We start from the raw sequence: 27,663 nt of genomic DNA, 5'->3' as shown, positions 1-27,663 counted from the left end.
CATCAATATGAGCTCATTTATTTGTTTTTTCTTTTGTTTTTAGAAAAAGAGTTCTTTATGATCTTGGACTGGATTGACTCGCTGCAATCCTTTTAGACAGGAACTCGCAGGTTCCCACAGGTGACCTTTTCCTCAGCCCATTGTAATCTGGAAAAGCTCACCTTATATTTGCTCTCACAAAAATGTTTTACAGCGCTGTTACTTCAATCTTGCAGGCCTGCTTAGAACAAAAAAGGAGAAAAAGAGAGCTGATTATTAGCTCATCAGAGCACAAAACATCATCACCAAAGGGGGCGACACCTGACAGTTTTCTCTAAGTGCACTGTTACAAAAATAATGAGCCCCTCCTCGACATGTCCATGTTTAGTAAAACTCCCTCTATTGAAATAAGAAAACAAGCCAAACCTAACTGACAGAATTAACCCATCACTAAAACAACAACCCCAAAAATCTTCATCACAGAAAAGTTTTGCTTACTAATCTAACAATATGTTGTGGGAATTAGAACTTTCCGGGCCATAAAGCTTTTGCCCGACTCTTGGCTTAACTAATACTTACATAGTGTGAAATCAGACTTAAAATCACTCCCTCTGTTCATTTTGCCCACATCATATTTCAGTGGTTGGCCTCAGGTTCTTCAGCTTCCTGACAGTCTGAAGTCAACTGACAGAGTTTCACCTGCTAAATACACAGAAAATCTTGTTAAAAGCCGCACAGTTTGCCCAACAGTAATATTCCCATTAAGCCCTTTCTAAACACTTTATAACAATGTGTCATCACTAAATTATAAACTTCTTCTCCAAATCTGCACGACTGCACTTAGTCACAGACTTTATTTAATTGTCCTGCGGCTGCTATCATATATTTTACCAAACAATTCTTCTCACACAGTCACAGATATATTTCTCTCAATGCAAACTTCACTCATGTCTCAGACAGGAAACTTGACTTTTTCTTTTTTCTTTTTTTTCTGTCCCCACTCATTCAACTAATTTGCATATTGAGTCACATCTCGAGAAGTTGCCCTGACAACAGAAATGCATATTCAAAACATTGCTGCATAATTCAATTATTATTATTTTATTTTTATTTCTGCAGTCGTCACTTCTTTTGCTCAATCAGCTGGAAACCACTTCTAATTCACTATTTTAAAACTGCTTTAAGCTTCTAATCACTGGTTGGTCCTCCCAGTCTCTTTTTCCTTTTCACAAAAGTCACTCTATTGTCCTGCAACTTCCTGAGTTATTCCTCAGCTTCAGCCTTTAAGTGTGTTAAATCTACACCATTTAGCATTTATGTCATGTATTCACATTCATGAATGTAAGCATGTCTTCATTGCGTGTATGTTGTGTATTCATATTAATATTGAGTGTAAGCTGGTCTTCGTTGCCTCGATGTGTTTTTATAATCAGATTTAATTCCTGCATCTTTGCGCTGAACTGTGGATTCAAACTGTCTCACTTCTGATTCTCTCCAAAAATAATTTCACATGTGACAATTTCTACATGTGTGTTTTCTATTTTTCTATTCATTTATGTATTATTAGTTTATTTATTTATTTATCTCTCTCTCTTTTCTTTTTTTATTCACCTTTCTGTTGTGATGCTCTGGATGTTTCTAAACCCCACAAATTCAGCCTCAATGTTCAACCCAATTTTCCTATGCTGTCACTTTAACACGTCCAGCCTTCACCTCTCACCGGTCCTCGTCCCCTCTTCTCTCAACTTCCTGTGTGGCCTCCCAAATCAAACACAGGCCCAAATCAGCTGTTTCTTCTTCTCTCTTCATTCTCTCTTCCTCTTTTCAGTCTTTTCTTGGTGCTTAACTCCCAGCATGGCAAATATGAACTCAGACAGTCCCATCCAGTGGTTTCACACAGTCATGTCACTGGTACACTTTCCAGCTTGTAATTCAGAGCGCATGTTTCCATCAACATACATGCTGCTGGACCCTTCAGTGTTTTAGGTCAGTTGCACTGTCTTTTTGCCTGCTGTTAATTCTTCAAGTCCACGGTGTTGTTCTGTCTGTCTTCTGTCTTCATCAGGAGATTAACTGCCCTTTAAGCTTCTTCTCAGGATAAGGACAGGATGAGAGGTGAAGCTGTGAAATTTTAAACCAAAGCCTGTTTTCATCCCAATTCTGTTAATCTATCATTTTTCTGCTGTATTCTTCCAGGAGGTTGAGCAAGTCCATGGACACCTGTATTAACACACTAAGACATTTATTTAATATCATTTTCATTACTATTACTTAGCACTTTCATTCTCTAATTCCTCTGTTTTCATTTTGAAACGTCTCTCACAAGCTCACAAGCTATATTCAGACTTCCTGCTTCACTTCCTGCCAGACACACCCACACACACACTCTTCACTTTGCTGGATTTTCATCCGTTTCTACAGCCTAATCGAGCTCTTATTTTATGTTCACCCTCTGACCTAGTTCTTTCTCACATCTGGGCTTGGTTTATAAAGGCCTCTCTTATTAAATACATAAAACAATCTAATCAGAAGATAAGCACTAAGAATATATATTTATCTTGTAACATTGTTTAAGTTAATGAACAATTGTGTTGAAAACTGAGATTACAATATCAATCAAGATAATTATAATTATGGTTTTTGCTGTAATTAAACAGTCATGCGGAAATGTGGCAACCACAGAACTTTAGAGGCCTTTTGTTCAATTATGTGTGGACTGTTTCTTTAGTCTCATACACAAATTGTTCTCAGTGTCTATGAGACTGATGAAATATCCATGTGTGCTGAAAGAGACTGTGCTGGTCTGACCCCCTCAACCGAGGTATTGTGGGTAATGAAAGAGCAGATAGGTTGGCTAAAGCAGCTGTTAAAAAAGTAGACATAGATGTGCAGATACCATTGTTGAAATCTGAGGGAAAAGAATAGTTTGGACACAAAGTAAGAATTTCTGGAGAATGGCATGGGATAATGGAACAAAAGGGAGACATGGGGTACAAAACACAATAGAAGTTAAGAGGAGTAGTGGGTTAAATAGGCAGCAGGAGAATACAAACAGGTCATTGCTTTCTGAATGGTTCTCTTTTTATGATGGGGAAACATCCGACTGGGTTATGTGATGGTGTAAAGCTATGGAGACGGTTGAACATGTGGTTATTAGTTGCAGGAAGTATAGAAGTCAAAGGAGAGTGTTGAGGGTAGGAACTGGTGGTGAAATGAAACTTATGTTTGAAAAAGTGGTTAATCAGTTAAGTCATGATGAGGTGAAAGGAGTGGTTTTTCATTTTTGAGAAATACTGATGTCATCAAGAGGATCTGAGGATCTGGAAGAGAAGTAAGAGTAAAAGCCAGGAGATGGCAGTAGTGCAACATCTTTGGATGCAAGCTGCTGTTAAAAATGACAGAAGAAGAAGTTTGCTTGATCATTCCTCAGCTCGTCTGTGTGAAGCTGAGTGTAAAGAGGCTCCTGCTGTTAGAGAAACACTCTGACTGTTTAACAGATTCAGACATGTTCAGACTGAATTTCAGTCAGAAACTCAGCATCACATTGATGAAGCTGCAGATTAATTGTGGTTAATTTCTGATTAATTTCTTTGCTACCAGCTGAAATTTAAATGTAATTTAAAAGAAGGATTCAAGGTTATTGGGTTTTTTGAACCCAAAGATATCACATGAACATATATGAATTGTATGATATGTCTCTTCTATTTTTCCATCCATCCGTTCGCTTCCACATATCCTTTTCAGGGTTGTGGGGGGTGCTGGAGCTGTCATCTTCTTCTTCTATTTTTCTATGATCATATTTTGATGTTGATTGTGATTGGTTTTATTTGTTTCCTCGGTGGTTGTAGTGTTTTAATATTTAGACTTTTTTCCATTATTGTAATTGTGTATAAAGTTTGATTTGAATGAAATTTACACTCAAATGCTTTCAGTGTTGCTGTGTTAAGTGTTTGCATGTCTAACGTTTGTATGGAAGACTGGTGGGGGAGGCTGTCACATCTTGCAGGAGGTCTCCTCTCTCCAGGAACTCACTCTGCAGGTGGGGGAGATACAGGAGAGGTGGAGGAAGAACTCAGCCTGGGTGTCTATGTCTTGTGTAGTCTGGAGGATAAGTGGATGACAGGGTGGGTGCAGTTTTCTCTGTGGTGGTGTCGGGTGGGTCGTCCTGGGCTCTGTGGGGCCGGGCGGCGCTGCTGAACTGGGCCCCAGTCCGTATGGGCCTGGGCCCCCTTGCCCCTCCCTTCCTTCCCTCCCCATCTCCAGCTGCCTCCCTCTTCCCGCTCCACCACAATCACCCACACATGCAGGGCCTTGGGGTAAAGGTGTGTCACCAGGGTGCAGGGGAGGCATCCCCTCCTCTTTCCCCTTCTGGCTGCCTGTGCCTCAATTTTATCCCACAACTTAGACATTCACATTACTCACACTTTCATAACACATACATATAGGACCTTGGGGGTGGGCACGCTACACGGCATCCAGAAGACCATCAGGGTGTACGACCTCACCCCTGGCGCCGTTGCCCACCTCTCAATTTTAAATCCACGTAGACATTGAGGGCTATCAGGAGGGGCTCTGCGCTGACCTGCTGCTGAGTAATTGCATATGAGAGCATGAGGGTGGGAATGGATGTTTGTATCTGTGTGTGCCTGTTTGTCTGTGTCCATATGTCAGGTCGGGTATCAGAAGCCACCTATCTGGGGACATCTCAGGCCCTCCAAGGTATGGAGGCCTATCTCCCCCCACCACTCCCCCTGCCAGTGGCAGACAACCTCAGACATCGGTGCATTGGTGGTTCTTTGTGTCCGAGGATGGGCGTCCAGGTACACACCAGCTCACTCCTGGTGGCTGCTTGTCGGGGCCTGGAGCCTGGGGCTCGCTCGGGCCACTTCGGGGGTGGGATGCCCTCGGCCTGGGGTTCGGTCACTTTGGCACAGCTGGCTGCCAGCGGAGCTCACGGGCACGTCACTGCAACCCCCCCTGGCTTCTGCTCCGCGGCTGACCCCTCATCTGGGACTCTCCTCAGCTCTTTCCGGGATAGTGGCGCGGCTCTTCCTTGGTCTCTTGTGCTCTGAGGACCTCTAGATGTCTAGAGCCTGGATCTCCTCCATACCTGTTTCATGCTCTGGTGGACGGGGCTGTGCCCCCCCACACCCTCTAGCAGGAACCTTTTAAATACAAGCTCGCTCATGCTCACATGGGTGCTCACACACACAAACTACACCCTTTTTGGCTGCTACCTCAAAGCACACTGTGCACTGTCGATCTTTCGTGCTGCACAATAATATTCAATATTTAGTATTTACAGTTATATTCACATAGATCATCGCGATGATGTTGTTTATTGTATTGCTCTCTTTTTTTTTTTGCTTGTTTTCTCTTTTTTCTTTCTCAACAGGTGATCCAGGTGATTGATATGTGGATTTTTTGTCTGTTTGTTTTGTTTGTTTTTGTTTTTTGCCCTTTATCACCGTCCCTCTTCCCCGCTGTTTTTCTTTCCCTCTTTCTTTTCCCCAGTGATGTCTGTCCCATGTTTAGCAAGTGAAAATAAAATAAATATTATAATCTTATTTAGCTTCTCTTGAGCTGTAACATACAAGTCTTTAATAGCACTTTGAATGGCCAGTAGTTTTCTGGGTGGTCATCAAACTGCAAATGTCCAGTACGTTACATTTCCCTTATTGTCAGGTACCTTGTAATATCCTGGACCCCCTGTGTCTCTGTTGTTTTTTGAAGAGTGTTGTACAGATAAGGTTTGGGGGAACCCAGTCTCTCTATCTGTTGTGTTTGGAGTTCCACTTTAACATTAGCCTTTTGAGCACTGTGTGAGCCCTGATTGTGTATATCTGCATTCATGGCCATTTCGCATTGTTCACATGCAGTTTTGTGACAGGCTAGTGGATCTACTTTTAATTTGAATCCTTCAAGGCAAATGTCTGAGTTTTTTTGGACATACTTTGCTGTGCGTTGTTTTGGACTGGCGGGTGGTCCCACCAATGGATAGGGCAGTTCAGTTCACTATCTGAGGGTCCCTCCTCTTCTTCATAAACTGAGACCTCTGCTTCTGCAACTGCAACAGCCTTTTGACAACTCAAAACATGTAAAATAGCCTCAAGTTCAGTTTTTGGTTTCATTATAGCTGCTTCTCTTTCTGAATACGCCAGCTGTGCGCGTGCAATCTCTGCTTTTGCTGCAGAACTTGTGGATGAACGCTTGGATGTATGCGAGCGTTTAGACTCAGCCTGTGTGTCTGCGTTGCTTGCATTATCCTTGTTCTCCATATTCTCTGCGTTGTGCACTTGTTCTGTTTCTCTTTGGTCTGGTGTTTCTTCCTCTTCTGGAAGATCCAGTTGATATTGCTTTCGTGACCATAGACTCATAACTGATGCGCTGAAAATAGCTCCTCGTGGTTGTGCCCACTGCGCTAATGTCTTTTTACTTTGCTGTCCTCGCCCTGAGTCTCTTAGTGTCACCAAATAACGATGCTCCAATAACTTATTTTCCTTTTTGCGCTGATTTATTGAAGAATGGCCTCTGACCATTGCCTTCTCTTTGACCATTGTAAAACTGAAAGTACAAAATACTGTATTAGCTAACTAACATTGTAAACTAACTTGTTACACTCTTACTGCAAGCTAACAAGATAAAACTTTCAAATGTACAAATTATTCCCAAAGTAGTCAAACCCATATTACAAAGCAGCCACTAGAGGGAGCTCTTGGGCCGTTTATAACCATAATATCCAGTTTACCTTATAAAAGGCAGAACAGTAACTATAGTGTTTGCAATAAATGGAGACATTTAAAAACAGAAAGCTATCATCTATTGTGATTCAAGTGTATAAACTAAACCACATAAAATGGCTTAAACTGAATATGGTCACGTTTTATTTTTTGTGTGGCCATTACTGCATTTTAATGGTGTTATAGATACTGTCAAGGCTAAGCCTACATTTAAAGCCACTGAGCTGTTTGTTGGCAGGTTAATGCTTGGTCACTGGTATGAATTAACTTATTAAACTTAGTTCAATAACTGAAACCATATCTTGTCCTTTAGATTCTTTATTCCAACACAATTTAACATAACAGCGCAACGGTCACAAACTGTTTGCTCCTTCCGAACAACAACACACCTGCTGCTAATTACGTACAAAAGAAGAAAGAAAAAAATTTTCTAAACAGTTTAACTGCTATGTACAGATAAAGGTTTCATAGCTTTAAAACATTTGCTATCCAGCAAATATCAGTCAAACTCAACACCAAAGGTAACATAACAATCATTCCAATTGTTTGAACCGGTGATTCAAATCAACTGGCGTTGGTCAAACAGATGTGTGGTAGACTTACTTTGAAGGAGCTGCTACCGACAAACCAGCAAATAAACACAGAATATTTCATCTGTGACATTTGTGAGGTTTCCTCAAACACACTCCGTCAGCCTTGTTGCTGTTGAACGACAAACTATTTAAAAATGTCGCGGGTTTACCTGGTCCTATTCTCATTCACGGGGCGATCGCCAAAACAAAAGCAAACAATTAACACCACGCCGATGCTGTTCACAGGACAGCAAGAGTAACGATCAGGAGCATCTTGTCTTCGTTATCGTTCCCCTCGTATGTGTTATTACTGCGATTTCAGCGTTTTCGCTTCACAACTAAAGTGTGCAGTTTACTTTGAGTGCACTCAAATGGAGTCAAGTCAATTAGCGCCACCTGTGGTCAAGTGCCATAGCCTACAGCCAGATTAACTTGTGACACACATCTGAGCCACGTTTGAATTCCTGTTTCATGCACATTACATTTGTAACTTTTAATATTTTCTGTTTTAGTGTCTTGCAAATAAACCTTTAAACTGATTGAAATGATGTTATGTATTTATTTTTGGCCTATATATCTACGGTGGCCCTGAGAGGCCAAATGGACTGCAACTTAAGAAAACACCAGCAATAAAAAAATGCTGCAAAAGCACAAAAAACACAATTGAAATAGGAAAACCGACAGCGGAAATAGGAAAAAAGAAAATGCAAATTCAAAAATCAAAAACACAAATAGGAAAAAACAAAACGGAAGTGTTTCTCGGGAGACAATAGTAATTAGTAATAAACAGAGCCAGTGTGACTAAGTGGAGCTTGTTAGAGTGAGTGGATTGAAGAAAGTGAGGGACTCAGATGTGTCAGTTGGTTTGTCTTTGTTTTTGAGTGTGGAGGAGAGTTAGATTGGGTAGGTTTTAAAGCTAAGTTAAGAATATTCCGAATTTCAATTAAATTTTATTTATATAGCACCAAATCACAACAACAGTCGCCTCAAGGCGCTTTATATTGTACAGTTTAATTTCCAAAACTTGCATCTGATCTTCAGTTTGCAGCTGGACTATCACATAGCAGCTGGAGCAGTCTCACATGGAGGCCAGTCCACTGCTGCCACCTGTGGCCAAGTGCCATAGCCTACTACTAGATGAACTTGTGACACACATCTGCAGTAGAGGCTGAGTGGCTGCTCTTACACCTGGACCATCCAAATCGACCCACAAACACGTTGAAAGATGCAATGCCATCAATGTGGATTGTCCAGACTGAGAGACCTCTTCCCTCTGACCCCTCCCCAAACCCTCAAACCCTCCTACCCACCTCGACATACAAACTCTGTGTGGCTTCACGTGTTCTGTTGATGTTTACATGATCGAAATAACTTGAACACAAACACAAACAAACAAAGAGGAAGACCGCACCGGAAGGAAAAAACTACAAGTCCCAGCATCCTCTGTGTTTAGGGAGCAGCAGTGAAAGTAAAAGTATTGAGCCTCCGTTCAGAGCAGCAGGAGGAGGAAGGTGGAGCTGAGGCAGGTGAGTGTTAACATGAATATGTTTCTTCTTATGACATAAAATAATTCCACGCTGTTCGTGTCTGTGGGTGAAATGTGAGGCCGGGCGGCTCCTCTGAGCGCTGGTTTCCTGTAAGAAGAGAGGAAGTGAGTTTAGCTGAGCCTCCGTTTAGTGTGAGAGAGCAGGAGGAGAGTGAGAGCTGTGCTGAGGCAGGGTGAGTGTTAACACCGCTCTGACATTACTGTGTCTCTGTGGCGGGAACAACAGGCTCCGTGCGGATTCACAGAAAGACCCGCCTTCATCACGGGACTTTAAAAACTACAATGGCGACAGAAACTCCGTGAGTGGAGTTCAGGGTGACGTTATGAAACTGTGACGTTTGAGCCACTTCCTGTTCTCAGTCCCAGCGTCCTGATCACCGAGGTTTCTGTTGCTCTGATATCTGATATTGATTATATTGGTAAACAGGCTGTAGCATAAACATCAGGTCTGTTCTGAAAACTGGTTTTATTTTTTCAAAGTAAGGGAATATCTGTGGTCTGATACCGCGGGCTCATGGGCTAAGGACTTGGATTGACAAGTCAAGCGCAGATGATTGTGTTGTTTCTTATAAAGGCTTGTGTGTGTGTGCCTTCCTGTGTGTGTCCTTGTGTCAGTGGAACTGAATCAGTGTGTTAGAGAAAGTGCTCCTCTGCTGTGCCGTATTAAACCTGATTCTTTGATCCCCATGATAGAACAGAGAAAACCCGACTCATAGTGGTCAAAACATTTATAATTCTTTATTCAATCATCTTCCGGAAGAGAGAGAGCCCTGCATAGCTCAACGGCAGTTGCAGGATCTCTAACATTAGAATCATAAAATGTGTCTCATATAGGTGTTATTTTGGTACTTTACACATCACACAGTTTTGATACAAACACTCCTTATATGTTACTATTTCCTCTTTTTTGTCTGGCTTCCTGTATTTATTAATATGCTTGTATATTTCTACACTAACTTCCTGTTTTTCAGTCTGGCTGAGCACTTAGTTTGTGAGTCAAAAGTGGCCTTGCTTTACAAACCTTCATTATTAAAGTACATAAAACAATATGATCAGAAAATAAGCACTAACAATATATTAATTACATGACAATTCTCCCCCTTTTTGTATTTCCTAAGAAACATGACATAATTCCTAATTTATCCCATTAAGTTTACTTGCATGTTAAAAGGCTAAAATATAACAAAAGAGATTATGCTAAACAAAATGAAACCTTTCAATTGCCCAACCCTATCTGTCCCCTCAACGGGTTGTATGTTTTCAATGTTTACTTATTATTCCGTCATAATTACGTCTATCCACAACAAATAAATCAAGCTCTAAGACAGCACCTGTGAAATGGGAAATGTCCTAAATCTACTTCCTACACCCCCTTTTTTACCCAGAATCCCAATTTAAACCACACTTCTGAATTTCTTTTCAAATCTGGACTACTGCACTTAGTCACAGACCTGACCACTTTATTTAATTATCCTGTCTGTTACCAAGCCTTTCTTCTCACACAGACACAGTGTCTCTTTCAGTGCAAGCTTCACTCATCCAGTCAGACAGGAAACCCAAGTTCTTCTTTTTCTTTTCCTGTCCCCAGTCATTCAACTCATTTGCATACTGAGTCATATCTCAAGAAGTTGCCGTGACAAGAGAAATGCATATTTAACCATCACCACATTATTGAATTGTTTTTATTTTCTTTCTACAGTCATCACTTGTTTTGATCAATCTGTACAGGAGCACTCCTAATTCACTATTCTAAAAACTACTTTAAGCTTTAATCACTTTTTCCTTCGTGGAACTTCCCTGAGTTATTCCTCAAATTCAGGGTTTAAGTGTGTTAAATTCACACTATTTTAACACTGATGAAAGATAACAACCTGATTTTCATTGCATGTGTGTTATTGTTTCTTAATATATGCACACTTGTGATACGTCATATCACTCACAGACCAAATACTGTTCCAATTCAAAGTACGCTATGTACGTTAAAAAGAGTCTCTGTGCGTCGAGTTCAGCTTTTCTTGGACTGTTGGTTTCAGTGTTTAGTCTCATTCACACACTCCCTCAGACTCTTCACACACACTGATTTGCTGACATAAACACACTCCTGTGTGCTTTCTTGGCTTCACACACACACTGAGGACCATCTACAGACTGTGAGCTCCGTCTTCTTTGTCTTTGGAGCCGAACTCTGACAAAGTTAGGAACAAAACTTTCTCCAGCGTGTGAACTTTCCTCCTAGACTCAGTCTGAGCAGTCAGACCACATATTTCTAAAGCAGCACATGAAGGTGTGGCTCACACACACACAGGTGAAGGAAACAGCTGCAGTATTAAAAACTGCTTCACTGTCTACAAATATATGAACTGAATGTTTCTTTCAGGCTGTAAAAACCTTATTTATCCTCCATTACAGTCCTGCATTCAGAGGATTACTTCTGTTATATTAGTACATGTATTTTATTCTGATGAACACATGAAACTCTGAGCTGGATTGAATCCATTGAATCAGAGTCCAGGACTCAGACTAAACACACTGAATGTGTCCTGAGCTCGGCCGCTGTTCCACAGTAACTGCTGTCAGAGTCACTGTTACTGAGTTAGCTTAGCTAGCAGAGCAGCTAGCAGTTAGAGTATGAACTCTGTAAGCAGTCAGCTCGGTCCTGGACATTGTTACTGACATAAAGCTGCTCTCTGCAGCCATGTTTGACCTGCTGCTTTGTAGGACTACAGTAATGGAGGATTTGGAGGCTGAACTCGGCTCTGTGACACTTTTTGTAGTGAACTGGTGAAAGCTGCGTCTCAGATGGATGTTAGTCCAACACATCAGACACGACCTCTGCTGCTCTCAGTTGATGTGCACATGAATGATTTGTGTTTCCTCTGCAGGTGAAGGTAGAAAGTGTGTGTGAGCTGATGTGAATTGAGCAGCATGGATCAGTGTGAGGACAGAGAGGAGGGAGTCCCTCCCTCTAAAAGCACTCTGTGTGGGGAACATGAGAGCCAGACCAAAGCTCAGAGGTGAGATGACCATCTCTAACTGTCCATGACTCTTCTCCATGTCACAGCTCAGCACTCACATCACTGCTCTATCATTATTCACACTCATACCTCTGTGTGTGTTGTTTTAAAGCCCAGAGCTGTGGGGCGTACCAGGCTCAGCTGGACATAACCCTAAAACTAATCCAGAACCTGGACCTGAACCCAGCTGTGTTTCCTTAAAGAGCAACGACTCGAAGGGTATCGGTATAAACTTTAACAAAAGAGTGTTATGTGACAAAGAGTAAGTACATTATTTTTATGAGATTGTTCATCATGTCTTTAATTTAATATTTCCAGTTTTTCCTTCCTATCTCATGAAGCTGTTACATTTATTGTTTTTCTCTTAGGATCAATAAGAGGCCAGAATCTCCTGGACCTGAACCCAGCTGTGTTTCCTTAAAGAGCAACATGTCGAAGGGTTTTGATATGAACTTTAAAGGATGTTCTTCTGCTGCTGAGAGGTAATGTGTGTCTAGATGTTGTTCCTGACTCTGTATTTATGAATAAATCCTCATGTTTAATATCAGCTCAGCTCTTTTTCACACACATTTCTATGTTGGTATGTGAAGCGGTGTGTGTTGGAGTGTTTCCACAAACACAGCAGTCAGAGTGGAAAGAGTGGATGTTGTAGGAGGTGTTTGTGTAGTGAAGAGGCTGAGTGTCTGTAGGACTCCAGCTGCTCCAGCAGGTGTCTCCTTTGTGCTTTGCTTCAAACACAGTGTAGGGAGGAGCTTCCACTCAGGTGTTTCAGGTGTTGCTGGATGGAGGAGGACAAATAGTTTTTCCCTTCAGTGACACTTCAGCAGCTCAATGTTCTGGGGAGATGTTTGTCTTTATGAAGGTTTATGGATTATTGTTCTTATTTTGGTTAAACTGAGCAATACATTTTCCATCTAACATTTAAAGTAAATTTCCAGGTGAAAAAAAAGATCTGCAGCTGCAGCCTCTGTGATGTTTCACAGTCTGAAAGTAACAAATTCAACCAGAGTTCAAACAAAGGCTTAATATACGTGTGTATTTGATATAATGCCAACAAGTACAAATAGGTGTTCTTACAGGTCTTAATCACAGAGGTCTGATAAGTCTGGTGACTTTCACAGTCAGCAATTTTGCTGCCTTTTATTTTATTTTGGCCTTTTTAAAGCCCTTCAAATGCTCCCACATTCATACAGAGCTTTTTATAGCAAACTCCTTTACAGTCCTTCTCCTCTCACACACGATCACACGACTGATTTGTCTGCAGCAGCTGTGTTACTGCTAGTATTTTATTATGTGTGTAATCTCCTCATATTGTTCCTATGGTTTAGTTTGACTTCCTTCTGCAAACTCAGCTGCTCTGTTGCTGATACACGTCTCCATGAATATGATTGATCAGATGCTGCCAACACCATGTGTTTCATGTGAACGCTCAGCTGAAACCCTGGGTTGACTTATCGAGTTAATAACAAGCTTCACGTGACTGTGAATGCTAAAGTGAATCCAGAAAAAGGAAAGAGACCCTGCTAATGTTGGACTCACTTCTTAGTGTAGATCCCAGGAGGAAGTTCAACATAGCCAGCCATTCTTTGTGCTAGCTCGACCAAACCTGAGACCACAGTGCAGGATAATGATTATCATCTGTCTCTGTCAAGGACATTTAAAATCCACAAATAACAAAAATAATTATATTTGATCATTAAAATATGTTTTCAATTAAAAAAGCATGAGCACACTGGTGGATTACAGAAACATGAAAACTCGTTAACAGTAAAGTTAATTTAGGCGTAAACAAAGTGTCAAACATACTTAAGTAGAAGGACTGATGTTTGTGTTAAAATACCCTCTTAAAGCTGAAATACTGATTCAACTTCTTTACTCAAGTAAAGGTAAAAGAGTACAGGCTCTGAAATGTACTCACAGTATTAAAGTAAAAACTCCGTCTTTGAAGGAACTTTCTGCTAGCTTTTGTGCAAAGTTACCTGAATTTCTACCTCCAACATTAATATGAGAAAATTATCTGAACTTTTATTCTAATGAATTTAATCAGCTTGAACATTTTGTAGCACAAAAGTATAAAAAACCCAAAGGGAATAAAAAATAGCTCCATTTGCCGTTGCCTGCATTGTAGATGGGCGGCTTTGCCTCAACACCTAAACAGGAAAATGAGTTTAGTCAAGTATTAAAGTGGGATTGAAGAGGTCAGGAAACCAGAGATCAGGTGTTGTGGTGCAGCATGGTCACAAGAATCATTTAGAAATGGGTCAAAATATTTTCTCTTCTAGATTTTTTGCACACAGTCTGATGTGCTGCTGCTCTGAGGTTTACTGCTCTCTGTGTACTTAGAAAACTGTGAGGTACAAGTAGATTTGACAAGTTATAATGGCTGATTTCCATATAACGGTGGAATACAGGGACTTAATCGTTAAGTAAGAAGAAATTTTGAAGCCTAACAATAATAACAATCAACACAAAACTACTGAGTCCACAGACTCGGGACATACATCGGCTCAAACTGTGGTCATAAATATTTTGTACTTGTAAATCAGACTGTGTAGTTGTGAACTGAGTTTTGTAACATTGTAAAACAAAATATCTGAAAAGTTTGTTTTTGCGTTCATTGATTTGTGTGTGTAAAAATGTAAGAAATGTAAGAAACATTAGAACTACTTTTGCTGACACAAAGTTTGGCGACCACTGCAACTTGTCACTTTAAACCAGTCACTGATATAAAGAGAGCACCTTGTTCCAGGGCATCTGAGCATGGAGGGAAAGCTTTATGCAGGAGATGGTAAGAGCTGTTGGGACTAAAGAAACTGAGCAGAAAACTACAGACATCTGGAAACTGAGTTGTTAATTCTCAGTGGGATCACCAGGACTAGCAAAGCTTCACCATGACAGTCATCTGATTGACTGAACCCATCCAAACATCACTTCATGGACCTTTAGCTTGTGTCTGTGTGTGGACAGACATAACATGAGCTAATTATACATTACTCCTCCACAGAGTGGACCAGGAGAGAGCAGAGGTTTCCACTGGTCAGTCTGCACAGCAACATCAAACACACCTGGACTCTGTGGTTATGGTTTGTAGTACTACGTTTACATTTGTTCTTTTCAGTCACCTCTATGCTGCACTTTGTGGACCAGAGGATTGTCAGTGTGTCCAACATAAATCAGAGTTTGGGCTCCATGATTTCAGTCAGATTGGGGTGACTGTAGCTCAGGAGGTGAGCAGGTCAGCTACTAGTCAGAAGGTTTGTGAATCAAACCCTGGCTGGCAAATGTACTGGGTAACGTACTAAACCCAAGCTGCCCTCTGATGCATCCATCAGAGTGTGAAAGAAAGTATTTAAGCATAGAACAATGTGCTTGGTTGAATGAGGCATGTTGTATAAAATGCTTTGTGTGCACAGAGTATCAAAGAGAGCTATATAAGAACCAGTCCATTTACCACTGGGTAATTCATATAGTCTTCTTTTCCAGCTGCTGGAGGAAAACATCACCATGTTTGTGAAGAACGAGCTGAAGAAGATCCAGAAGCTTCTGAGTCCAGATCACCCAGAAACCATAAAAAGCCAGATGGAGGATGATGAGATGTTTGAAGGTGAGGATGAAGATGAAAGAAAGAGCTGCAGAGAAGCATTTCTGAAGATCACACTCCACTTTTTGAGGAGACTTAAGCAGCATGAGATGGCTGACCATCTGCAGAGCAGTAAGAGAATTTCTCTAAAGACTGAATAGCTCAAGAAATGGACCAATAGACATTCATCCTTTCAGGGTACTGAAAGGCTATGATATTTATTGTATAATATTTTTTTCTGAATTTCTTACCTTCAGAAATATTTGCTCCACTCTGTAAACGTGAACTTAAAGCCCAACTGAAGAAGAAGTTCCAGTGTGTGTTTGAGGGCATCGCTAAAGCAGGAAGCCCAACCCTTCTGAATCGGATCTACACAGAGCTCTACATCACAGAGGGAGGGACTGCAGAGGTCAATGATGAACATGAGGTCAGACAGATTGAAACAGCATCCAGGAAACCAGACAGACCAGAAACAACAATCAGACAAGAAGACATCTTTAAAGCCTCACCTGGAAGAGATGAACCAATCAGAACAGTGCTGACAAAGGGAGTGGCTGGCATTGGGAAAACAGTCTTAACACAGAAATACAGCCTGGACTGGGCTGAAGACAAAGCCAACCAGGACATCCAGTTCATATTTCCATTCACTTTCAGAGAGCTGAATGTGCTGAAAGAGGAAAAGTTCAGCTTGGTGGAACTTGTTCATCACTTCTTTAATCAAACTAACGAATCAGGAATCTGCAGGCTTGAAGACTTCCAGGTTGTGTTCATACTTGATGGTCTGGATGAGTGTCGACTTAATTTGGACTTCAACAAAACTAAAATCCTGACTGAAACAAGAAAGTCCACCTCATTGGATGAGCTGCTGACAAACCTCATCAGAGGGAACCTGCTCCCTTCTGCTCGCCTCTGGATAACAACACGACCTGCAGCAGCCAATCAGATCCCTCCTCAGTGTGTCGACATGGTGACGGAGGTCAGAGGGTTCACTGACCCACAGAAGGAGGAGTACTTCAGGAAGAGATTCAGAGATGAGAAGCAGGCCAGCAGGATCATCTCCCACATCAAGAAAGCTCGAAGCGTCCACATCATGTGTCACATTCCAGTCTTCTGCTGGATCACTGCTACAGTTCTGGAGGATGTGCTGAAAACCAGAAAGGGAGGAGAGCTGCCCAAGACCCTGACTGAGATGTACATCCACTTCCTGGTGGTTCAGGCCAAAGTCAAGAGGATCAAATATGATGGAGGAGCTGGAACAGATCCACACTGGAGTCCAGAGAGCAGGAAGATGATTGAGTCACTGGGAAAACTGGCTTTTGATCAGCTGCAGAAAGGAAACCTGATCTTCTATGAATCAGACCTGACAGAGTGTGGCATCGATATCAGAGCAGCCTCAGTGTGCTCAGGAGTGTTCACACAGATCTTTAAAGAGGAGAAACAACTGTACCAGAACAAGGTGTTCTGCTTTGTTCATCTCAGTGTTCAGGAGTTTCTGGCTGCTCTTCATGTCCATCTGACCTTCATCAACTCTGGACTTAATCTGCTGGAAGAACAACAAACAAGCTCTCAGACAGAGAAATATTTTTATCAGAGTGCTGTGAACAAGGCCTTACAGAGCCCCAATGGACACCTGGACTTGTTCCTTCGTTTTCTCTTGGGTCTGAAGACTAATCAAACTTGTTTGCAAGGCCTGATGACACAAACAGGAAGTAGCTCACAGACCAATCAGGAAGCAGTTCAGTACATCAAGGAGATGCTCAGTGAGAATCTGTCTGCAGAGAAAAGCATCAATCTGTTTCACTGTCTGAATGAACTGAATGATCGTTCTCTAGTGGAGGAGATCCAACAGTCCCTGAGATCAGGACGTCTCTCCACAGATAAACTGTCTCCTGCTCAGTGGTCAGCTCTGGTCTTCATCTTACTGTCATCAGAAGAAGATCTGGATGTGTTTGACCTGAAGAAATACTCTGCTTCAGAGGAGGCTCTTCTGAGGCTGCTGCCAGTAGTCAAAGCCTCTAAAAAAGCTCTGTAAGTCATAAAGTTTTTATTATTTAATTGATCGTAATTTTATTTATGATGATTTCTATCTTCTTTTAGTCTGAATAGCTGTAACCTGTCAGAGAGAGCATGTGAAGCTCTGTCCTCCTCCCTTCAACTAGAAGACTGTGAGCTCATAGCTCTAGATCTGAGTAACAACAACCTCCAGGACTCAGGTTTGACAAGACTGTTTTCTGGACTGAAGACTGGAAACTGGAAACTGGAAACACTCAGGTCAGATATTGTTGTTTGTGATTTGACTTGAAATTTTCAACTTAAACACTACATTTATTTTTATACTGACATATCCTTACTTTGAAATCTTTTTCAAAGGTTTTTCTTCTAAAACCATTTAAAACCAGATTTTTAGTCAGTGTAACTACTGTGAATCAGTGAGATTTAACTATCAGCTGCTAACAGTCTACATTTGCTTGTGCAAGAAGTTGAGAAAGTGTCAGAAATGAACAGATAAATAACTACAGGGCAGGATAGATAAACTTGTTGCAGTTTATCTATCCTGCCCTGTCACATGCCATGCCACAGGTAGTTATTTACCTGTGGGGTTTGATAAAGATCTGGTCAAGTTATTCACTTCTCAAAAGGAGGAACTACAGGGAAAAAACTACCAAGAAAAATTAGTTGTGATTGGTTGGTAGATCTGTCATGGAAACACACTGCCATCAACGTCTGTTTTGTTTTTGTCAAAATCACTGTAATATAATCACTGTACCTTTATATACATGTGACTTATATTAATGCTGCTGCCCTCTTGTGGCTAAAGTGTAATTATGTTATTGTTATTAGGGAAAACATTTGAGAGTAACATGCCAAAGGAGTCAGCACTTTGGCTTTAGCTGAAGAAATCCTCATTTTTATGTAATCAGTTATAGTTGCATGTATTCATTATCATAATTTAACCTTTAATATTGATGTCTTAAATTGATTTTGAGTAAACTAGCAATAATTTTATGGTTGTATTAAATAAAGACATCACTAATGAATTAATTATTTCAGTATTTAATTTAAAAATGTACATAATCAATTAAAAATATATATTGATAATGAATTATCCATTTATTTCATTTAAAATGTTTCATTATTTATTTATGTACAATTCTAATTAGTTAATTACATATTTAATCAATTATTGGTTTGTTTTCTATTTTAATTATTTTACTGACACATTTAATGAATTATTTAATGATGTATTTATTTAATTCACGTTGCTACTCCTGGCCCTGCATCGGTGTTCATAAATACATTTTATTTGTCATCTTCACCCATCAAAGTCAGGGGGCGGGGTTAATGCTGATCAAGTCAAAACCATTGCTTTGGTCTGGTGGGCGTTCTTTTTTTTAAAATGTTTATTTATAAGATTTTAAGTTCGAAGTTACATAAAATCACACCAGACAAAGGACATAAGATACAAAAACAATAACATTCAAGCACAGAAAAAAAACAAAAACAAACAAACAAACAAAAAAACCAAACAGGAAAGAAAAGAAAAAATACACCGGTTAGCCAGTACAAATCAAAAGATCAAAAGAAACACCAGTGTCCAAAGAAGATGATCTTCTGTGTGAGGTTAGACAACAACAGAGAGTTCACCAGATGTGGGGGACAAGTCCAGGAAGGAATCAGGGTCCGGCAGAAGTGCAGTTTCACACAAACACAAAGTGTTTGTTAAACGGGTTAAAGTTTATGTTGAATCCCTGTTAATATGATTGAGAAAAGGGCCCCAGATTTCGACAAACTTAAAATGAGTGTCCGCCAGACGATAACGAACCTTTTCAATATACAAACATGCAATCATCTCACGTAGCCAAACCCAGTGGAGGAGATGGTGATTTCCAGGCTCTAAGAATAAGTCTTTTGGCTACAATCATGCCAAACATTAAGGCTTTCTGAAGAGGACGTCTGAGTGCCAATGAGGTTAGGGAGTGGTGGGCGTTCTTTTAGTGGGCTTTTCTCAAAACTATGTAGGCCCACACACCAGGGTTTGGTCATGTGTGGACCCAAACTATACTTAAACTTTACCCTTTTTTGTGTGTCACCAAATACACTTTAATATCTTCTAGACAAGAATGTAGTGGCATAATCTTTAAATATCTGCTTACTTTGTCAAAATGAACCTAATCATCTCAGATGATTTCAGTGATGTCTGCCAGCTCACTTTGCAAGTGGTCGAGCTTGTATACCGCTGACAACGTGGCACACAACTCGCATTACCCCCTGCTGACTATCTCCTCTCGAGTTATTTATTTATGTTAGTTTTAACTGTTCCTGCAAAAAGTAAGCACGTGTTACTGATAAAAGGTCCAATAGAAGCAAAGTCTAAAATGTGAAAACAAACATGAGGGACAAACAGGAGCCTTTTTCAAGGCACAGGTTCAACAAACTGAGTCTAGCCACAAACTAGAGTTGGCAGCTGTGAGTTTTCGGTTCATGAAGGTCTGACCTGAGTTACTTTAAGTTAAGACTATGCTTCTGAAACAAGCATTAAATTAAAACTAACATTAAAAAGATGTTTAAGGAGGAAAGAGAGCATTTTCACCACAGCATGTTCATGCTGTTTGTAGATAGTGAAGACTGCTGTTCAGCCTGCTCCAGAAATTATTAAACTGCCTTAAAAAAATATTATTAAACTGTATTCTAAAATAAAGTCTGATTAAGATCTGATCTTTGTTGGGGGGTTTTCAATAAGCAGTGTTACCTGTGTATATGCATGTTTTAATAAAAGAGATAATGTTGCTGTTTCAGTTAACTGTACAAGACTTGTTAGACATAATGTCTTCTAATGTCCACAAGTCTGTATGATGTGTTTCATAGTTTCTAACAAGCCTTTTAAACTTAAGTTACTGCATTGCTGAAACACCAACATCTGCTTATTGAACAAAGAAAAAAAAAAAACAACAACAACAACCAAAGACCACACATCTGATTTTATTTTATTTTTTGGTTTTATTTTAATAGACTTCCAAAAGTTATACCATATATCAGATTTCCAGTCATTAGAGCAGATAAGTGGCAGAACTATATTACTGAGGTACATGTTTACTTATTTAATTGATGTCTGTCAATAAATCTATTTAATTTAAATGCAAATAGCCTAAATCCTTATTAAAGTAACAGGTAAACCCAGATCGGTCACTTTGAGGGTAAACACAAGCTCCAGCAGCTGTGCGCTGACGAAACTTAACGAACTTTAATTTTCTCAAAAATCGACAGTGCGCCTGATAATCCAGTGAGCCTTATGGTCCGAAAACTACGGTACATTTGCAAATTGTGTGCACAATATTGGAACTAAATTATTTTATATTGACAAACAGCGGCCCGCATTAAACTGTGACTGTCACCAGGTAATGTGGGCGTGTTTCCTGAATAACCAGCAGGTGTTAAACAGATGAGAGGTGAACAGGATGCATGCAGGTAAACTCGAGGGCCCTTCGAGCTGATCGGTGGTGTCGTAAGGAGAATTTCAGCTCATTATTCATGTTACAGAAACACAGAGGTACGAGACCAGGCAGAAGACTTTCTGATTATTTGTTTTTAGTTAAAATAATTCCATTGTTGTCTAGTGATGGTGTGGTAAAGCTCTGTGAATGTGTCCAATTTTTCTGGCCAGTTGCTTCACACAAAGACAGATCACACAAAGCCTCGTTTAACTGCTTATTATGAAGAACTGACATCTGCTGGTCATTTAATGTTCAGCACCACTGCTGTGAGAATACCTTTAGGATACATACCAGTGGATATGTAAGCACATGCACAGCTGCAGGGCTAGAAGGGCCCAAATGAATTAAATAAATAGATTCTTAAATAATTAATTAAATGTGTCAATAAGTGATTAATTAAATATATTTAAAAATCAATAAATTTGTAATTAATTTATTGGAAATTACTTGGTATTATATCAATGATGTATATATATATAGATGTATATATTTAATTTATTAAGTATTTTGAACTTAATTCGTTAATGACATTTAATTAATTATTTAATGATGACTAATTGATTGATTATTGATGATTAATTAACCCTCCACACGATTTAACCTCTATAGAGATGATATTTTATCTAGATCATGTATTTTTCAAAGGTTCAGACCAGAAAGTTTAACATTATTATTTTTCTCTTTATTGTCTCTTCAGATTGAGTGTCTGTAATCTCTCAGAGGGAAGCTGTGAAACTCTGTCTTCACTACTCAGCTCCCAGCCCTCTAGTTTGAGACAGCTTGACCTGAGTAACAATGACCTGAAGGACTGTGGAGTGAAAGTTTTGTCTTCTGGACTGAAGAGTCCATATTGTGAACTGGAAACACTCAGGTCAGCGTTCTCAAAATGTTCAGTAGATGAGGTTTAGATGTTTACATGTCTTTTTTAAATTCATTTTTGGCTGTAATTTCCTGTTTGCATTTAGCTATTTTGCTTTTCTCTAAGAGTATTTGTCACGTCTGCAGGCTGTCAGGCTGCCTGATCACAGAGGAAGGTTGCAAGTCTCTGGTCTCAGCTTTTAGCTCCAGTTCTTCCCATCTGAAAGAGCTGGACCTGAGCTACAATAACCCAGGAGAGGCAGCAGTGAAGATGCTTGAGCAGCTAAGACTGGACACTCTGAGGTTTGTAGATGGCTGTTACAGCCACAAGCAGTGTCTGATAGATGAGGAAACTGGCTCTGTCTGATTACTTAATGCTGGAAACCAGTGTTATTTGAACAATCACACATTTCTGGTCTAACATAAACAGTAGATGTCTGTATGTGATCTAAAAGGACAAAATCTCTGTCAGCAACAACGGTGCAGCCTGTTCAAACTGATCTCTGAAAAGGAACTGACATTTTCACTCTCTTTATTTATTTTAAGTTTTATCTGTGTGCAGAGACCATGACCAGGACATGTTTAGCCTGGCCCAGCATAAACTAGAATTAGGGGGAAGTTGTTTCCCCAGCTTAGAAAAACATATTAGTAAAAGTAAATAGATTACTAGGTCACTCAACTTAACTGGCCGCCTACTAAAATGGGCTATTTTGCACTGCTAGTTTGCTGCTTCTGAGCGTTTACTACTGAAACTTGTTTGTGCTAAAATATCAAATTGATCTTCTGGACTTTGTGATAATAGTTAGTAGAAAACAACAGAAAAATAGAATGCAGTCAAAGTGAATTAACTTTGGTCGATCAACCTTGAAATTCAAAGTCAAATTATAATATAATGAGTGCTGTCAACATTAACGCGTTAAGCTGCATTAACGCTTCAACGCCATGTAACCCCTCATCGGGCTGATCTGCGTTAACTTGTTAATGAGGATTTGCCGCATTAATGCCGTAATTACGGGTTAATGTTGACAGCACTAAATATAAAATCAAAATAAATCAATCATTCAAATCAGTCATTCATTGCTAACAGAAAGCAAAGATTAAGAAACAAAGGGATGGAGCTGGTGGAGGAAACCAGGTCACTGGTTGGGTGTTGGGCCCAGACCAGTGGGTGTTTTTGACTGTAAATCCAATCTAGCAAGGACAACCACTGGTCCTGTTACCCTGCAGCCTGCACTGCAGGATATGTGCTGTGCCACTGAGACCACGTCCACACTAGCCCAGATGGATTTGAAGACGGTGTTTTCGTCTGAAAATGCTCCGCGTCTTTGCTGTCCACACTGCGAAGGGAAAGCACCGTTTTCAAATGTATGCATTTTCGAGAGCGTGTTCAAAACACAGCGTTTTCCTTGAGCGAAAACGCCTCCCTGGGAAAGTCTATGCCAGGGTGCTGGAGAGGAGAGTCCGACCGTTAGTCGAAGCTTGGTTACAGGAGGAACAATGCGGTTTTCATCCTGGTCTTGGAACACTGGACCAGCTCTTTATCCCCTCATGGATACTTGAGGGCGCATGGGAGTTTGCCCAACCAGTCTACATGTGTTTTATGGACTTGGAGAAAGCATTCGACCGTGTCCCTTGGGGAGTCCTGTGAGGGGTGCTCCGGGAGTATGGGGTGTCTGGCCCATTGCTATGGGCCATTCAGTCCTTATACGACCGTTGCAAGAGCTTGGTCCGCATAGCCGGCAATAAGTCGGACTCGTTCCAGGTGGGTGATGGATCCGCCAGGGCTGCCCTTTGTCACCGATTATGTTTATAATTTTTATGGACAGAATTTCTAGGCGTAGCCAAGTGGTTTCACTTAGGTCAGGGGTCGGCTCCGGAGCGGCTCTTTAGTCCTTATAGTTCGGCTCCGGGAAAATAAATTAGAAGTATTCAGCTGAAGTGTATTTTATCTATGTTAGTTCTTTTTTAACTTGTAGTTCTAAATTGGAAGATTATTGTGATATTGAAGTATAAAAATAAAATTATATTCTATTATTTCTTCATCGCTCAAAATATCCGTCACACTCGCGGAAGCCGGTGTACCCGCCGAAACGCCACGCATTTATCGAGACTTTCAACCCCAGGCAGGCCAGTTATAGATCTTCAGATCCACATTATGTCAGCAGCTGTTCTCCACTGTGAACTATGTTAAAAACAAACACCACTCACGCCTCACAGATGACAGCTTACAGTCCTGCGTAAAGATGAGAGTGACTTCATACAGCCCTGATTTGCAGACGCTGTGACCAGAAGTCCCATTGTAAACATATCACAGCAGACCCGACGATGTTTGCATGAACACGCTTTTCAGCATCTCTTTATTGACCGCTTTTCACACACGGTTGCTGTACGCACACAGCCGGCTGTAGCTTTTCAGCTCACAGCCCGACACACATCAACACAACAGCAGAGAGAGCACAGACGTTAAGGTGGCGAGGCGTGATTGCGGGTGCCGCTCAGGTGCGTCCGCCTCCCCTGCAGCGCCGCTGCAGACCACGCCCCGCCACACACATTAACCAGGTAAAATACATATTTAGGCAGAATTTTGCAAATATCTATTTTTCATCTTTTAGCAGCATAGAGCTTTTTTTCAAATTACTTTTTAAAATTCAGGTCAAGGCTCCAAAAGCCCAAAGGCGATATGAGGGTGGCTGCTCACAACAGTTTTTGTTTGCTGGATCATTTTAGTTCAGCTTTCCTTTTGTTATATTTCTTTAAGAGTTTAAAATGTGTTACTTACATAAATAAATTGTAATTTTCTCTGTAGCACTTCATGGATTTAAGCAACACACCTTAGTTGTTCACACAAAGCATAAAGGTAAAACACAATATATGCAGTGTTATATTAATTTTAGATGTCAAAAAGCATTTGCGGCTCCCAGTGTTTTCTTTTGCATGGAAACCGGGTCCAAATGGTTGCTGACCCCTGACTTAGGTGGTCTCAGGATCTCATCTCTGCTTTTTGTGGATGATGTGGTTCTGTTGGCTTCATCAGGTGAAGGCTTCCAGCTCGCCTTGGAACGATTCGCAGCCGAGTGTGAAGCGCTGGGAATGAGAATCAGCACCTCCAAATCTGAGGCCATGGTCCTCACCCGGAAAAGGGTGGAGTGCCCACTCCGGGTCAGGGTCGGCTTCCTGCCCCAACTGGAGGAGTTTAAGTATCTCGGGGTCTTGTTCATGAGCGATGGGAGAAGGGAGCAGGAGATCGACAGACGGATTGGTGCAGCGGCTGCAGCGATGAGGACGCTGCACCGGTCCGTCGTGGTGAAGAGAGAGCTGAGTGTAAAAGCGAAGCTCTCAATTTACCGGTCGATCTACGCCCCGACCCTCAGCTATGGCCACGAGCTGTGGGTAGTGACCGAAAGAACGAGATCGTGAATACAAGTGGTGGAAATGGGCTTCCTCTCAAAGGTGGCTGGCCTCTCCCTTAGAGATAGGGTGAGAAGTTTGGCCAGCTGAGGTGGTTCAGGCATCTGACAAGGATGCCTCCTGGGCGCCTCCTGGGTGAGGTGTTCCGGGCATGTCCCACCGGGAGGAGGCCCCGGGGCAGACCCAGGACGCGCTGGAGAGATTATATCTCTCGGCTGGCCTGGGAACGCCTTGGGGTTCCCCCGGATAAGCTGGAGTAGGTGGCTGGGGAGAGGGAGGTCTGTGCTTCTCTGTTTGGGCTGCTGCCCCCGCGACCCAGCCCCGGATAAGCGGAAGAAAATGGATGGATGGATGGAAAACACCGTCTCAGTGTGGACGGGAGGCCAAAACGGAGAGAAAACGAGGCGTTTTCAAACTAAAACGTGTTAGTGTGGACATAGCCGGAGAGCTCCAGAAAGAGTCTTCATGGTGGCCCTGCAGCCAACCAGCACTTCAGTCAAATGCTGTCAAAAGTGGTCCCAGAGACACTGTTAGCTGTAACCATCAATGACCAAGAATTGTGTCATTTAATTCAGGGTTTCCCTGTTTTATTGTTTGATATCATTTCTGAATAAATAAATCAAGATGACGAGCCTTTAAATGCACTTATGTTAGTATAAATATACAAAAACAAAGATAATTTTCCTGTTAGGAGAATAAGAAATAAATATATTCATCACATGCATCAAATCACAACCTCCTCCTGCAAGAGTGCAGCACTGTGATTGGTTGATGCTGTTTCCATCATTTATGTTTGTTTACCTTCAACAAATTTGCTCTACAGAGCATTTATTAATTAGAAGGATTATTAATAAACGTCTTTCTCTCTGCTTTTGGTGGAGTGAAACAATAACTCCTGTCTCCAGAGGTCCACAGGTCCACTGGCACCTGGTCCTAACTTCACCCATGTCTGCACCCTCAGACATCCCACTGTGGAGGCATCCTCGCCTGGACCAGTGGCTGCCCTTGTGAGACAGACTTTATGGTCACAAACAGCCCTAATCTGAGAATGAAGGCTCCTTTACATAGAAAGCAGTATGTGGTGTGATGACCGCTGCATTAGCTCAAAATATGTGATGCACTGGCTGCTGCACTCTACCTGTACTGAATCAGTTTTTGTAGCCAGTCCCAGTCTTTACATTTAATATGCAGCCACTCCCTGACAGCATGAATGTCACAGTGTGTTGAACCTTGACTGTGGCACATGTCAATGCTCCCTGGACATCGTGCTTAATAAAGGAGATTAAATGTGATGTGATTATGAGTTTTGCTCTTTTGAAGTTGAAACATTTATGTGTCAAAATGTTGGACTGTTCCTTTATCAGTGTGTAACAGTGTGTGTATGAGAGCCATGTAATGTCCATGTGTGCATGCTGACTGTGCTGCTCTGACCCCCCTCCTCCTTTCAGGGTGGAGCCTGCTGGAGTCCGATGGTTGAGACCAGGTCTGAGGAAGTGTAAGTGTGTTTTTAATGGGATTCATGAAAACAAAGCAGCACACATTCAACCATCTTCATCATGTCAGGAGTCATCATCAAAGTGTCAATCAATGAACAGATGATGGATCAATAACTGCAGCTGGATTGTGTTTGTTCTCTCCATCAGATTCCTGTCAACTCACAATCGACACAAACACAGTGAACAAATGGCTCCAACTGTCTGACAACAACAGGAAGGTGACATGTATATATAACCCTTTTCAATCATATCCTGATCATCCAGACAGATTTGATGTTCGTCCTCAGCTGCTGTGTAGAGATGGTCTGACTGGTCGCTGTTACTGGGAGGTTGAGTGGACGAGGAGGGCTTTTATATCAGTGAGTTACAGAGGAATCAAAAGGAAAGGATGGAGTAATGAGTCTGAGTTTGGTGGAAATGATCAGTCCTGGAGTCTTTTCTGCTCTGATCATTATCGTGATCGTGGTTCCTCTGTGTGTCACAATAACACAGAAACACGCATCTCCTCCTCCTCCTCCTCCTCCTCCTCCTCCTCTGTCTCTCACAGAGTAGCAGTGTATGTGGACTGTCCTGCTGGCACTCTGTCCTTCTACAGAGTCTCCTCTGACTCTCTGATCCACCTCCACACCTTCAACACCACATTCACTGAACCTCTTTATCCTGGGTTTGGGTTATGGGATCCATCGGATCCTCTCTCCTTAAGAAGAATTTTAATTGGCCCTGGGTCAGTGACTCTGTGTAGTTAGTCTTACCTGTTAGAGAAACAGTTCAGTCTGTACATGTCTGTGTCTTTCACTCTGAAACACATGATGAGATTCATGGATTCAGTCAGTTGATGTTTTAAACTAAATGATTCACAAATTATTCTTCAACACAAGTTTGGTGAGCAGCAGGGCTCATCCTGATTTTTGTTTTTGTGCATTATAATGATGAAATAACTTTGTCATGTCTGTGGTGGCCTTTGGAGAATTAAACCAT

At 41.2% G+C, this 27,663-nt stretch overlaps 1 protein-coding gene across 2 annotated transcripts; it reads left to right on the top strand.

Annotated features, from left to right (window-relative positions):
- The first annotated feature begins 11,725 nt into the window (after positions 1-11,725).
- Positions 11,726-26,803, top strand: LOC148105813 (protein NLRC3-like). 2 transcript variants are annotated; one of them, XM_087838970.1, is made up of 7 exons: positions 14,856-14,934; positions 15,335-15,563; positions 15,689-17,459; positions 17,529-17,702; positions 21,621-21,794; positions 21,929-22,084; positions 26,638-26,803. In XM_087838970.1, the coding sequence occupies exons 1-7, from the start codon at positions 14,932-14,934 to the stop codon at positions 26,786-26,788; spliced, it is 2,658 nt and encodes an 885-aa protein (XP_087695096.1). In that variant the 5' UTR covers positions 14,856-14,931; the 3' UTR covers positions 26,789-26,803. The 2 variants fall into 2 exon arrangements, with proteins under 2 accessions (XP_087695095.1, XP_087695096.1); XM_087838969.1 differs by lacking the exons at positions 17,529-17,702; positions 21,621-21,794; positions 21,929-22,084; positions 26,638-26,803 and adding exons at positions 11,726-11,851; positions 11,964-12,113; positions 12,220-12,333 and having other exon boundaries at positions 15,689-17,463.
- The last annotated feature ends 860 nt before the right edge of the window (positions 26,804-27,663 follow it).

Source organism: Neolamprologus brichardi, chromosome 3 (genome assembly GCF_056152115.1).
Source record: "Neolamprologus brichardi isolate AB-2024 chromosome 3, ASM5615211v1, whole genome shotgun sequence".
Taxonomy (NCBI): domain Eukaryota; kingdom Metazoa; phylum Chordata; class Actinopteri; order Cichliformes; family Cichlidae; genus Neolamprologus; species Neolamprologus brichardi.
This window is presented reverse-complemented; position numbering and strand designations above follow the sequence as displayed.